Raw genomic sequence first — 15902 nt, 5'->3', positions numbered from 1 at the left:
CAGAGGGAGCCCTCATGAGCATGGAGAGAAGGTGTAAATTCTACACAGAAAGGAACAGTTGGGAACCAGTCCCTGGACCTTCTTGCTGTGAGGCAACAGCCCTACTCCCCTTGATATATATTCACTATATTTAGAAGTTATTGGTCAAGACAGTCAGTAAAACAGTAAATTTTACACATTTTGAAATATACCTTAACTTTGCTCTATATATGTCTGATTTTCTCAAGTCTCACAAGCTAAGCAGAGTGGGTCCTAGTTAGTACTTGAATGGGAGACCTCTTAGAATCTGAATCAAAAGTCTTTATTTGCCAAGTACCAACAAGAATACAAGGAATATGACTCTGGTTTGAACTGTACTCTCTCTGTACAAGCTTATATAAATGCACACTAAACATTAAATAATTCACAATTTAAAAATGTGCATATAAAAATTTGAAAATAAAATGTGCAATTTAAGAAATGTGCAAAGGAGAAACAGACAAACAGATTGAGTTGTACATGAGGTATATGAATGAATGGGTTTTTGGCAGGTTAACTTAATTATCAGTGTGATGGCCTGTGGAAAGCAACTGTTCCTGCCTCTTTTATTTATTTTATTTTATTTAACCTTTATTTTACCAGGTAAGCCAATTGAGAACCAATTCTCATTTGCAATGGCAACCTGGCCAAGAGGCAGCAGGATTTTTCTTCAGCAAACTGTATAGCTCTTGCTGTTTTGACTTACAGATGTGTGGTTAAAATCGTCTCACCCAAAATAAAAAATAAATCCCATGTGATAATCCAACCATTGTATTGTCCAGAGTTACGTTGTGCTCCTGAAATGAGCAAAAAAGAAATTAAAGTTCCCTGGCATCCTCCATCTGATTCAGGGGACAGCATGGCTCAATGCCAGCAAACTTTCAGCGAAGCTGTCCAGTGGCACTAAATGCGTGGACCCCGCCCCGGCTCATGCAGCGTTATGCACACACACACGCACTCTGCACACTCGCACACGTGCGCATGAGGAACACAGCATTCCAGTCCCATATTTGCCATCCAGACGTTTGGACATCGGGCAGTCTGCAGCACCTTTTATGACCATCTCAGTCTGTGTCATCTACCTGTTGTCTACATGCGCTTTTGGATAGGGATGTCCTGATCAGGTTTTTTTGGCCCCGATCCAATTCCGAGTCATCAGATTTTGAGTATCTGCCAATACCGAGTCCCAGTGGTGGGCACAGATAACCAAAAAATTAACTTTGATAACAGATAATCAGATAACTGAAAAGTTATCTTTGATAAAGATAAAGTGATAAACCACCCAAAAATGTATCGGAAGTTACAGATAACCGATAACCAATAAATTCCAGTATTGTCTCTGGTACATTTGCAACTACTAATAAACTGAATTTGAGTTTTAACACCACAATCGCTTCTGGTAGCATCAAAAGCGACAACAAACCCAAACAATGAGCTCACACTTCTTGCCCCCTGCTGGAAGCTCTTGTTTACTGCATGGCTTTCAGCAGCCATAAATATTCCATTTTTTTATTTGTAAAAATAGGCATTTTTACAGAGCCCTGGAAGTGTCATCGCAAATGTTTTGCACGTGGAGAGAATGTGCGCATGTTTTATGATGTTGGGCGCACATTTTATGATGTTGTAAAACGTGCACTCAAAACCTCGGAGAGGTCGCCGCACTGCGAGATCTCAGTAACATTGAGAACTGCATTGAGACACTCTGATTATGGGATTATGGCAATATTTGCCATGTTAGGCATGGTTCTTGCACATTCTTGCTATGTGTGATGGGGGGTTTAATGTTGTGCAGCAAACTGAGTTTTAATATGCTTTTTTTTTCACCAGTGGAGTCTTGCATGGTGAGCATGAATACAGGCCATGTTGGTTGAGTGCATTACTTATAATTTTCTTTGAATCAATTGTACCTACCAATTCTGGTGTCACCGACCGAACAGTCCCTCCTAAAAATCAGTCCGCCCTGCCTTCAGAGTGCTGCAGCCAGATGAGCTGCTAGCTGCTGCATTCACTGCACCTCTGTTATTTCAAAGCGTCAGTAGCGACTCACTGATTGTTGCCTTGTTGTTTATCTATCCATGAAGCCAGAGGACACACACCAATTAGCTAAACTGCAGGATTGTCTTACAGACATAAAGACATAGATGACCTCTAATTTCCTGCTTTTAAACTCAGATAAAACTGAAGTTATTGTACTTGGCCCCACAAATCTTAGAAACATGGTGTCTAACCAGATCCTTACTCTGGATGGCATTACCCTGACCTCTAGTAATACTGTGAGAAATCTTGGAGTCATTTTTGATCAGGATATGTCATTCAATGCGCATATTAAACAAATATGTAGGACTGCTTTTTTGCATTTACGCAATATCTCTAAAATTAGAAAGGTCTTGTCTCAGAGTGATGCTGAAAAACTAATTCATGCATTTATTTCCTCTAGGCTGGACTATTGTAATTCATTATTATCAGGTTGTCCTAAAAGTTCCCTGAAAAGCCTTCAGTTAATTCAAAATGCTGCAGCTAGAGTACTAACGGGGACTAGAAGGAGAGAGCATATCTCACCCATATTGGCCTCTCTTCATTGGCTTCCTGTTAATTCTAGAATAATCAGGTCCCATCTTATCTTAGGGACCTGATAGTACCATATCACCCCAATAGAGCGCTTCGCTCTCAGACTGCAGGCTTACTTGTAGTTCCTAGGGTTTGTAAGAGTAGAATGGGAGGCAGAGCCTTCAGCTTTCAGGCTCCTCTCCTGCGGAACCAGCTCCCAATTCAGATCAGGGAGACAGACACCCTCTCTACTTTTAAGATTAGGCTTAAAACTTTCCTTTTTGCTAAAGCTTATAGTTAGGGCTGGATCAGGTGACCCTGAACCATCCCTTAGTTATGCTGCTATAGACTTAGACTGCTGGGGGTTCCCATGATGCACTGAGTGTTTCTTTCTCTTTTTGCTCTGTATGCACCACTCTGCATTTAATCATTAGTGATTGATCTCTGCTCCCCTCCACAGCATGTCTTTTTCCTGGTTCCCTGAGCCTGGTTCTGCTGGAGGTTTCTTCCTGTTAAAAGGGAGTTTTTCCTTCCCACTGTCGCCAAGTGCTTGCTCACAGGGGGTCGTTTTGACCGTTGGGGTTTTTACGTAATTATTGTATGGCCTTGCCTTACAATATAAAGTGCCTTGGGGCAACTGTTTGTTGTGATTTGGCGCTATATAAATGAAATTGATTGATTGATTGATTGATTCTGCTTAAAACAGCCTCGTTTCTGCTTAAAACTGTCTTTAAAATTATTTAAGAGGTTTTACCTTGTCATCTGATGGTTATAATCACAGTATTCCCTTTGATTGCGTTGGGTGTAGAGAGTCTGTCTCAGGTGAGTTCTTGTGATCACAAATGGTGCATGCACAGTGAAGGCAGGGAGGACCAATTTTAAGGTGGAACCATTCGGTCTGTGACACCAGGTCTTTCTGAAACTCTCCACAAGTGGTCCTTGGCCATTCATCCATCATCCATCCATTTTCTATATCCGCTTACTGCAATTAAGGGTCACGAGGGCCTGGAGCCTATCCCAGCAGTCACAGGGCGTGAAGAGGGGTACGACCTGGACAAGATGGCTGTTTGTCACATGGTGGCTCTTGGACAACTCTGCTGACAAATCATTTCATTCCTCTGTCAGAAATTTTGTCAACAACAGCTGGTCATAGCCAGTTTATGGTGAATGATGTTCTTTCCACTTCCAGATTATGGCCATAACAGTGCTCACTGGAACATTCAGAAGTTTAGAAATCCTTCTGTAGGCAATGTACTCAGTATGTTTTCCAATAATAAGGTTGCAAAGATTTTGAGAGAGCTTTTTAGATATGATGAAGATATTATGTCATTTAGGAGATCATGTCGTAAGGTGAAGCGTTTGTACGCTCAACAAAAATATAAACGCAACACTTTTGGTTTTGCTCCCATTTTGTATGAGATGAACTCAAAGATCTAAAATTTTTTCCACATACACAATATCACCATTTCCCTCAAATATTGTTCACAAACCAGTCTAAATCTGTGATAGTGAGCACTTCTCCTTTGCTGAGATAATCCATCCCACCTCACAGGTGTGCCATATCAAGATGCTGATTAGACACCATGATTAGAGCACAGGTGTGCCTTAGACTGCCCACAATAAAAGGCCACTCTGAAAGGTGCAGTTTTATCATACAGCACAATGCCACAGATGTAGCAAGGTTTGAGGGAGCGTGCAATTGGCATGCTGACAGCAGGAATGTCAACCAGAGCTGTTGCTCGTGTATTGAATGTTCATTTCTCTACCATAAGCCGTCTCCAAAGACGTTTCAGAGAATTTGGCAGTACATCCAACCAGCCTCACAACCGCAGACCACGTGTAACCACACCAGCCCAGGACCTCCACATCCAGCATGTTCACCTCCAAGATCGTCTGAGACCAGCCACTCGGACAGCTGCTGAAACAATCGGTTTGCATAACCAAAGAATTTCTGCACAAACTGTCAGAAACCGTCTCAGGGAAGCTCATCTGCATGCTCGTCGTCCTCATCGGGGTCTCGACCTGACTCCAGTTCGTCGTCGTAACCAACTTGAGTGGGCAAATGCTCACATTCGCTGGCGTTTGGCACGTTGGAGAGGTGTTCTCTTCACGGATGAATCCCGGTTCACACTGTTCAGGGCAGATGGCAGACAGCGTGTCTGGCGTCGTGTGGGTGAGCGGTTTTCTGATGTCAGTGTTGTGGATCGAGTGGCCCATGGTGTCGGTGGGGTTATGGTATGGGCAGGCGTCTGTTATGGATGAAGAACACAGGTGCATTTTACTGATGGCATTTTGAATGCACAGAGATACCGTGACGAGATCCTGAGGCCCATTGTTGTGCCATACATCCAAGAACATCACCTCATGTTGCAGCAGGATAATGCACGGCCCCATGTTGCAAGGATCTGTACACAATTCTTGGAAGCTGAAAATGTCCCAGTTCTTGCATGGCCGGCATACTCACCGGACATGTCACCCATTGAGCATGTTTGGGATGCTCTGGACTGGCGTATACGACAGCATGTACCAGTTCCTGCCAATATCCAGCAACTTCGCACAGCCATTGAAGAGGAGTGGACCAACATTCCACAGTCCACAATTGACAACCTGATCAACTCTATGCGAAGGAGATGTGTTGCACTGCATGAGGTAAATGGTGGTCACACCAGATACTGACTGGTATCCCCCCCAATAAAAAAAAACTGCACCTTTCAGAGTGGCCTTTTATTGTGGACAGTCTAAGGCACACCTGTGCACTAACCATGGTGTCTAATCAGCATCTTGATATAGCACACCTGTGAGGTGGGATGGATTATCTCAGCAAAGGAGAAGTGCTCACTATCACAGATTTAGACTGGTTTGTGAACAATATTTGAGGGAAATGGTGATATTGTGTATGTGGAAAAAGTTTTAGATCTTTGAGTTCATGTCATACAAAATGGGAGCAAAACCAAAAGTGTTGCGTTTATATTTTTGTTGAGTAGAAATCAACAAATGTTGAAGTCCACAGACTGCATATAAAAGATTTGATCTTGTCACTAAATGAAAAGATTAAACAGGCCATATCTGCCTATTTTGTAATCTTGTGAATATGAACAAGAAAAAAAAAAAAACTAAAGTATTGTTTGATACCATTAATAGTATTGTTTCACCATCAGCTCCATTGGTGCCTGTATTTACAACAGAGGACTGTAACAGATTTTTTAACTTTTTTCGTGAAAAAGATTGATGATATTAGGGCCAGTGCAAAACCATCTCTTGATAGCATCCCTAGTGTTGGCTACACGGTGTGCTCCTGGTCCTGATTCTCTCTTATTGGATCTGTTCTCAGCTTTTGATAGAGTCAACCACAAAATACTGTTACATCGACTGCAATATGAAATAGGAATTTCAGGGACAGTTTTAAAGTGGTTTTACTCTTATCTGAGTAACAGAACATTTGCCATGTGTTTAAATAATATAATGTCCCAGTGACTCATCTCTTGCATGGTGTTCCTCAGGGCTCAGTCCTTGGCCCAGTGTTATTTCTTTTAATCCACCTTGGTAAGATTACAGTATAAGCAGCTTTAAAAATGTGTTTTACCATCTGTATGCTGATGACATTCAGTTGTACTGCTCTTTTAAGGAATCTGAGTTACACAAGTTAGCTGACCTAATAAACTCTGTTTCTTGTATCAAGGACTGGCTAGCTAAAAACTGTCTTCAGTTAAATTCCAGTAAGACAGAATCTCTGATCAATGCTCCTGAACGGAAAGTTTCTGTAATCAAACAACACCTTGGTTTTCTGGGCTCTTCTTCTCAGTCCTGTCTCAGAAAACTTGGTGTTCTGTTTGACCAGTCTATGTCTCTGGACAGCCATTCAAGATATCTGGTTAAAAACTGCTTGTATCATTTGAGAAACAGTTCTAAATTGAGAGCAATATTATCCATGCCCAATCTGGAGATGATCATTCATGCTTTTATTTCCTCTCGCTTAGATTATTTTAACTGTGTTTTTACTTGTTTTAACAAATCTGCAGTCACTCGTCTCCAGTTGGTCCAGAATGCTGCAGCGAGGCTTTTAACAGGAACTAACCGAAGGGTACACATCATACCGGTTTTATCTGCTTTACACTGGCTACCTGTGAAGTTCAGAATTGATTTTAAAATTTTAGTCTTGACTTTTAGAGCTTTTAATGGTCATGCCCCCAATGTATCACAGACCTGTTAACCCTCAATTCTTCTGGCCACTCTCTCCGGTCCTCGTGTCAAAACCTTCTGAAGGTCCCTAAGACCCTGGGAGACCTGTCATTTCAAGCAGCAGCCCCCAGACTGTGGAATGCCCTGCTCCTGTCTCTCCGTGTGGCCGACTCTGTTGATGCTTTTAAAAAGCAGCTTAAGACACTTTTATTTAGACAAGCTTTTAATTATTGGCACTACTTTTTTGTTTTTATTTTGCTGTTCTCACTTTGTTGTATTTTATGCTTTTGTTTGTATCTATTTTACTGCATCCTGTAAAGCACTTTGTGATTGGTATCTGTAAAAGGTACTGTATAAATGAAGTTTGTTTACTTACTTACTTAGTTTTTGCTTTTAACCATCATAATTCTTGTGTGACACCTTGGTATTGAGACATCTTTTTATGGGCCATTAGCTGGGAAGCAGCTGATATTAATTTGCACTGACAAGGGGCAGGATTGCTTTCTAATTTGTGATAGATTTCAGCTGTTGTCTAGGCTTTTCATGCCTTTTTACACCACCCTTTCTTCAAGTGTTCAATACTTTTCCCTGTCTCATTTCACATTATTACACATAACTATTCTTTTAATCTATGGACATCTGTGGTTTCATTTTTTATGTGGGGATTACTTGTGTTGTTACTGACATCTGGTGAAAATTTCATGTCAATAGCACCTTTAGAAATGTATTTAGTGAGAAAAATAGTGAAGTGTTCAATATGTATATTTTTATGCTGTATCGATATATGTGGAGATTCTCTGGGTGCAAACAAAAGACAAAACAACTATTATTGCTGGCTACAAAATTGTGTCTTACAGCTTCATCTTGCTCAACTGGTGCAATGTAACATCATATCTATAAGCAATTTATTGTGTAATAAAAAAAACAGCAACAAATAAACATATTTATACATTGTTGGGGAGGCGGGGTTACCAGACTCAGTGACATAAGCACATATAAATCCATAATGTTACTTGACCAACAATACAGAATATCACAGAACAGCTGACAGTGACACAAACAGAAGTCCCACTGATCTGATTTCAAAGCGGATGCTTTTTTTTAAAAATAATAAAGCTTGCTTGTACATTGATGGTTCACATGACAATACATATATATTTCTGTGACATTAAATGCTTTAGTATAATAACAGGCTTGTCATACACAATGCTCTGTTGAACTAAATGTTTCTTTTTAATGGAAATACAGTCATAACAGTTACTGAAATATTTTTGAATTATCTTAAATTTCTCTGCATTTTTACTCTATTACAAAGTTGTTCAAGGAAGGATCGCTGTGAGAGAGCAGAGGAGCCTCAGCGATTCACCACCAGAGTGGAGCAGTGCGTTCGACTGTCTGTCCAACCTGACACTGTGTCTGTCACCATGTCAGAAGTACAGGTACATTTTATTGACACATACGTGTATGTGTTACACTGAATGCTCTTTCACACAAATGTTTGTGTGTATTTTTTTTTCCTAGTGAGTTTTGAAAGCATGAACAGAAAAGGAAAAGTGTTCTACACATTGGAATTAATAATGATAGCTCTGTCATCACTCACTATCCTTTCATCCATTAATCTGAGCAGTTAAGTCTTTTTTAAAGCAAAGAAAATTAGTGAGCTCTTATCTTCGGGACAGTATCCAGCTTGCTTTTGATATTTATAATGTATGTTGAAAAGAAAATTATAATTCTTAATCTGAGCAGTTAAGTGATTGTTTTTTTTTTTTTTTTAAAGCAAAGAAAATGATTGAGCTCTTATCTTCGGGACAGTATCCAGCTTGCTTTTGATATTTATAAAGTATGTTGAAAAGCAAATTATAATTTTTTTTCCAAAATCACTCCTAGTTGGTACTTCAGACCCAGAATGTCCCCAGTCTGTCTGCTGGAGTCAACTGCTCCTTTGAGGACTACATCGAGACAGAAGGACGCATCTATGGTGGACGTATCTTCTGCCTTTCCCCATCAACAAAAGATGTTGTTCCCATCACACGTGACCAAGGTAAAAAAGAGATTCAGTTCAACTGAAACAGTGGGGGTTTCTAACTTAGAGCAATTTAGCGCACTTGAAAACAGATGTGTGAATGAGTGAAACCCACTATGTCAAGAGGACCGCCTTTGCTGCAGACACATGGACACATACACGCATGCATGCAGAGCCTCACATGTAACATTGTTTTTGGTATCGATATTCTGTATTGCTGATGCAAAGTGTTGTAACTCCATGATATTTCATATCAACTGCTGCTGTCGGATTCAACCCTGCTCCCTGTATATCAGTCTGACACCCCCAGTCTAATCCTGTCAACCACAAACTTAAAGTAAACATTCAACATAATGCACCAATTAATTACTTTTCTTAAAGTTCTGAAATCTTTCTGAACTTTTCAGCTGTTTGATTAAATTTGTTCTCTAACGCAAATGTAAATTGTTTCCTCTCCTTTCATTTTATATAATGAGTATTGTTTTCAGTGAATGCTCACAAAACATTTATATCTGTTTCTTTCAGCTTTGACAACCACACCAATTTGTTTGTGATCATCCAAATGATAAATTGCTGATTCACTGCAAAATGGTACACCCATGTGACACAGATTAACTGTTTTTTTTTTTCAAGTAGGTGACTTCTCAAAAAAAAAAAAAAAAAAATTTAATTGATTCTGCTCAGGGCTGTGCTTACTTTCCAGCAGAAACCCAAGCTCAAAATGTCAGCTATATGGGAATATGCAAGCGACACCGACAGTGAGGCTCTTAACATTTCAGAATATGCTGCTTGGGATTTGGCATGGACAAGGATCATGGAACATTTTGTACTCACTTACTGGAAACGATAATGTCAGCAGCACACTATAGGAATATAGGAACACTGGAGACCAGATGTACTGACAATATATATTGTGTTTGGTTTCATGACTCTCTGTAGGTGACCAACGTGTTATCAAGCTGTTCCTGAAGTCCAAGGAGACAGGGAAGAAGTTTGCCAGCGTGGACTTTGTCTTTTACAACTGCAGCGTCCATCATTCGTAAGTTCTATATTCAAAATAAGTTTGTATGATAAAATAGGCATCTCCTATTAGAAAGCACTTTCATACTGAAACTAGAGCAATGTGCTCCTAGAGCGCAAACCTCCACCAACACTAGTTTCAAATTCCCCAAAATTTCACCTTGGAAAAAAATTTCAAGGTCCAAGTCCTGTTAGAAGTCACTTTTCATAAGCTAAATTAGATGTGATCAAATGTCAGGCGAATGTATTTAGTTCATTCACTTGAATCAAAGTTTTTTGTGGTGGTGTTAGTTTTTTTTCATCTTTTTTGGTTTTTGAATTCTTTTTCAGGTAATTTTTACAGAACATTGGTTATCTCTGCTATGCACAATTTGTCATTGCTTTTTGGCACTTGCTTTCCAACTGATAACTGGAAGATAGACAAACAAGCATAAACTTCGAACATCCATTCAATTTTGGTGATGTAGTTAAATCCATACCAGAAACATGAGAGTGACTGAGGCACTTTTGATTGTGATATAATGCAAAATGTACACCAAATGGGCTTTTCAATATTAAATTCAAATGCCCACAAAATCCACAATCCAGATCAGATTGGGATCAAACTTTGTCAGATGATAGTGAATGGCAGTATGCACCTCACTTTCAAATATGAGAGTGATTGGGGCATGTTTGATTAAGATATAATGTAATATACACAAATACCCTCTCAATACACAAATAATAAACTTGTCTCTACTGTCTGGCCATGTCCCATCATAATTGAAAACTGATTTAAACCCCTGATGAAAAAACCCAACCTGGACCCAGAGGTGCTCTCTAATGACTGGCCCATTTCCCACCTTCTCTCCAAGGTGCTGGAAAAAGCTGTTCCCATTCAACTACAGGACCACCTCCATTCTCATAGATTATTTGAAAGGTTCCGGTTTGGTTTTCACTCTGTTCATAGCACAGACACAGCTCTGATGAGGGCCGTCAGTGACCTCCTTATGGCAGCTGATGCTGGTCCCCTCTCCCTGCTCATCCTTCTTGACCTCACAGCTGGTTTTGATACTATTGACCATCACATCCTCCTTAATTGCCTACACACTGATATTGGATTGCACTGGAATGGTTTTCATCATACCAACAGGACAGAGTATGTCAGCCTGGGAAATGCCAGGTCCCAGACAGCCCCTGTCTCCTGTGGTGCACCCCAAGGTCTCTGCTTGTCCCATTACTATTTTTTTTTTTTGTACATGCTGTCACTGGGCTGTGTCATCAACAGTTATGGCATCTCATTTCACTGCTATGCTGATGACACACAGCTGTACATAAGCACAGATAAAGGCATGGATCAGTCAAAACTTTCTTCAATTAAACAGCTCTAAAATAGAAGCCATACTTGTCAGCATCCCCAATCAGGTCCATTCATCCAATATAACCACTATTTCCTCCGGAAAACGCATCCCTTTTTCAGCTACTGTTACTAACTTTGGCATGAGACTGGACACTCACATTCAACAGTCACATCAAACATCTGTTTAAGACCTGTTTCTTCAACCTCAGAAACATCTCCAAGCTCTGTCCTTCCCTCACCCTCACTGATGCTGAAGAACTTGTCCATGCCTTTGTGTCCTCTAGGTTTGACAACTGTAACGCCCTGCTCTTTGTGATCTCTGGTAAAAACCTTTAAAGGCTCCAATACATCCAAAACAGTGCAGCTCGAATTCTGATGAAAGTACATAAACAGGAACACATTACACCTATTCTCCATAACCTTCACTGCTGTCATCTCCCACCAATGCATCCACAACAATGCCCCGCTTAACTCAAAGGCCTCCTCACTCCCCACACATCCACCCGTTCCCTCGGTTCATACAATACTGTTCTCATCCGTCTCTCTTGCACCAAACGTTACACCAAGGGAGACTGAGCCTTCTGTTCAGCTGTCCCTTGTATTTGGAACTCCCTCCCTGATTGCATGAGGGCTCCACAAACAATTGAAGCTTTTTTTAAAAAGCCTTAAGCTGTACCTGTTTAAACAGACCTTTCACAGCTCTCCATAATTTTGAACTGCTAGTGTCTTAGTCTTTTTTATTCCATTGTATTATCCATTTTGTTGATCCTCTTGTTGATCCTTGGTTTTATTTTTTTCCTGTAGCACTTTGGGATTTTTATTAATGAAAGGTGCATTATTATCATTAATATTATTAAATATGCATTAAATGGGGTTTTCAATGTTAAATTTAAATGGCCACAAAATTTGTAATCTGGGTCAGATCCGAATCAAACTTTGTCATTCGATGAAGGATACCATCCTACATAATGATCTCAAATTTGAAAGAAATTTCAACTTTTTTGACAGAGTTTAGAGTTTTTGAAAATTTGTTCAATGTTAAAGATGGGGATTTTCCAATTTTCCAAGATTTTTCCTGACTTTGAGTATGACCTTGAAAACTGATTTGGTACTTGCATATCAGGATATCAGAATCTGAATCAAATTTATTGCCAAGTAAGTTCTCATATACAAGGAATTTGATCTGTTGTCATTGGTGCATAAACAACAATAAAAGAAAATACTTCTGTAAGAAGTAATAGGTGCATAAACAACAGTAAAAAGAAAAGGAAAAAATACTTCTATAAGAAGTAAAGGAGTCAAATAGCCAAATGGGCAAAATGAAGCTTACTGTCAAATAGATATAGTGGAATGGGACTGTGTGGGCATGCAGATTGACAGTTAGGGATGATTAGTCTGTACTTTGTTTGCAGTAAAAATTTCATAATGCTATATGAAAAATTGTGGGCTCTAGGCTGTTCACAAACAAACAGATAAACAGACAAACAGGTGTGAAAACATAACGTCCACTGACTTCCTTGGTGGACATAATGTTCTTATAAGAAGCTGGTGATAACTGTCAATCACATTTTCTTTGCACATAATTTTTTGTCAACATACAATGTTATACCACACCAGACACAATGCAGACTGGTGTAAAACAATGAATGAGGCACGGTTGACTTTCTTTCTTTACATAATTCTATGGTGCTAAAAATTGGCCTGCAAGTAACTCCCATAATGAAGAATGGATACAACATTCTAATTCAGTAATCAATGTATTCACACTTGTTACAAATCAATTAGTTAATTAAATCTCAAGCAATGAAGAGCCTACTGGTGAGTGAAATAATAAATCATTTCGTAATCATGCAAGACCTGGAAGGACAGCCAAGCTTGAGCAGCTAAAATATATCAGTCCAGCTCCATGCAAATTACTTATGCTGAACTTAAGTGTGAAAACTCTGCTGGACTTTTCTGCACTGGCTTGAGACAAGTTTCTGTGTAAATGAATGTGTGAGAGTGTCCTTTTAATGAAAGAGCAGTCCTTATGCAATCATTTAATGGCATTTGCTGCAGAGAACAGTTAAAATAATTATTACAGAATATTTCTCTATTATGTGGTCACTCATTCCTATAGCTTTTGCTTTGATTAGCATTGGGCTGTTAAAATCAATAATAATAACAATGATTTGTCAAAATATTATTTGTAGATTTATTTGTTTGTGCCAGTGAAGCTGAGTTGTGGCTTGATGAGGATGAGAGAGAGAGAGGAAGGACAGAGCAACAGTGAGCTCATATGATAATGACTGAAGAATGTGTTCTTAATTGACCTGTCTTGTTAAATAAAGGTTAAATGAAAATAAATAAAATGCCATTCTCTAAATGTCTCTTGGCTGCTCTTGCGGATCTGCTGACTGAGATTTAGTCTGGCACAGACTTGGAGCTCTCATTTAAGTATCCATACTTTGCCTCGATACACCTGAAGCCAAAGTGCATCTCTGTCTGCTGAAAACAGATTTGCCAAGCATGAACTGATGCATACAAAACATATTCCCTTAATGTTTTAGATAAACCAGACTTACCGAAAATGAGAACTGTTTTTTTGAAAACGCCTTTTGCTGTAATGTGGAGATGTAATTTATTATCACTTGATATTGCTGGTATACAGTGCATCTGGAAAGTTTTCACAGTTGTTTTCCACATTTTGTTATGTTACAGCCTTGTTCCAAAATGGATTAAAGTATTTTTTCCTCAACATTCGACATACAATACCCCATTATGACAATGTAAAAAAAAAAACAAATTCAGATTTTTATAAATTTATTAAAATAAACCAAAATGAAGGAATCACATGCACATAAGTATTAACAGCCTTTGCAATGAAGCTCAGAATTGAGCTCAGGTGCATCATGTTTCCACTGATCATCATTGAGATGTTTCTACAGCTTAATTGGAGTCCACCTGGGGTAAATTCAGTTGATTGGACATGATTTGGAAAGGCACACACCTGTCTACATGTAAGGTCCCACAGGTGACAGTGCATGTCAGAGCACAAACCAAGCATGAAATCAAAAGGAATGGTCTGTAGACCTCCGAGAGAGAAATGTCTTGAGGCACAACTCTGGGCAAGGGTATGCAATCATTGCTGCTTTGAAGGTCCAGTGAGCACACTGACATCCGTCATCCATACATGGAAGAAGTTCAGATCCACCAGGACTCTTCCTACAGTTGGCCGCCCGTCCAAACTGAGCAATCAGGAGAGAAGGGCCTTAGTCAGGCAGGTAACCAAGAACCTGTTGGTCGGAGACCCAAGATTCTTTTGTGGAAAGAGGAGAACCTTCCAGAAGGACAACCATCTCTGCAGCAATCCACCAGTCAGGCCTGTATGTTAGAGTGGCCAGACAGAAGCCACTCCTTAGTAAAAGGCACATGGATGCACGCCTTGAGTTTTCCAAAAGGCACTTGAAGGACTCTCAGACCATAAGAAACAAAATTCTCTTGTCTGGTGAGACAAAGATTGAACTCTTTGGTGTGATTGACAGGCATCATGTTTGGAGGAAACCAGGCACCATCGCTACAATGAAGCATGGTGGTGACAGCATCATGCTGTGGGGATATTTTTTAGCAGCAGGACCTGGGAGACTAGTCAGGATTGAGGAGAAAGTTGAATGCAGCAATGTACAGAGACATCCTGGATGAAAACCTGCTGCAGAGCACTCTTGACCTCAGACTGGGGAAACAGTTCATCTTTCAGCAGGACATCGACACTAAGGACACAGCCAAGATATCAAAGGAGTGGCTTCAGGACAACTCTGTGACTGTCCTTGAGTGGCCCAGCCAGAGCCCAGACCTGAAGCCGATTGAACATCTCTGGAGAGATCTCAAGTGCTTTGGACTCCATACATAGCTTTTTTAAGGATATTAAGGACTGGCTGGCTCAGAATTTTCTGCACCTTGATGAAGCTAAAACAGAGTGTATTCTGTTTGGAGCTAAAACTAACTCTGATCCAGATCTTGGCTCCTTATTGTAGGGCTGTGGTAAGGAACCTTGGTGTGCTGTTTGATGACTGTTTAAAATTTGAGAAACAAATTGACAGTGTGGTAAGAGCCAGTTTTTTCCAGCTGAGACTCCTGGCAAAAGTCAAACCCTTTCTAAGCCAAAAGGACCTTGAAAAGGCTATGCATGCTTTTATCAGCTCCCGGATTGACTATTGCAATGCACTTTATGTTGGTATCACTCAAGGCTCTCTAAACCGACTCCAACTGGTCCAGAATGCTGCTGCTCGCCTGTTGACCAACACCAGGAAGCACAGCCACATCACCCCTGTACTTTACTCCCTGCACTGGCTTCCAGTCCGTTTTAGAGTTGATTTTAAACTGTTAATGTTTATTTTTAAAGCTGTAAATGGCATTGCACCTTCTTATTTATGTGACCTGTTAAAAACACACAACCCTGTCAGAGCACTTCAGTCTGCTGACCAAAACTTTCTGGAGGTTCCCAGGTCCAGGTCCAAACAATGGGGTGACCGTTCTTTTGCAGTAGCAGGTGCTAAGTTGTGGAATGCATTACCTCCTGAACTGAGGTCCATTAATAGCTTTCCTCTGTTTAAAGCTAAGTTAAAAACATACTTGTTCAGGGCAGCTTTTTGCACATAATTGCTTTGACACTTTTTTGTCTATTTTTATTCTATTTTGGATGTTCTTATTGTGTTTTATTGTGTTTTTCGTACTGTTCTTTTTATTTTATCTCTAGCTAGTGCTATTGGAAAGCACTTTGGTTCAGTGAAAACTGTT

The 15902-nt window shown here is 39.9% G+C and overlaps 1 protein-coding gene across 1 annotated transcript in view; it reads left to right on the top strand.

Moving 5' to 3' along the window:
- The window catches only part of LOC117512209 (plexin-A1-like), a 1069160-nt gene that overhangs the window by 614875 nt on the left and 438383 nt on the right, over positions 1–15902 (top strand). Inside the window, 3 exon segments of the mRNA XM_034172199.1 lie at positions 8060–8183; positions 8632–8785; positions 9707–9806. Coding sequence (XP_034028090.1) covers positions 8060–8183; positions 8632–8785; positions 9707–9806 — 378 coding nt within the window.

This window comes from Thalassophryne amazonica, chromosome 6, assembly GCF_902500255.1.
Source record: "Thalassophryne amazonica chromosome 6, fThaAma1.1, whole genome shotgun sequence".
In the NCBI taxonomy this organism is placed as follows: Eukaryota; Metazoa; Chordata; class Actinopteri; order Batrachoidiformes; family Batrachoididae; genus Thalassophryne; species Thalassophryne amazonica.
This window is presented reverse-complemented; position numbering and strand designations above follow the sequence as displayed.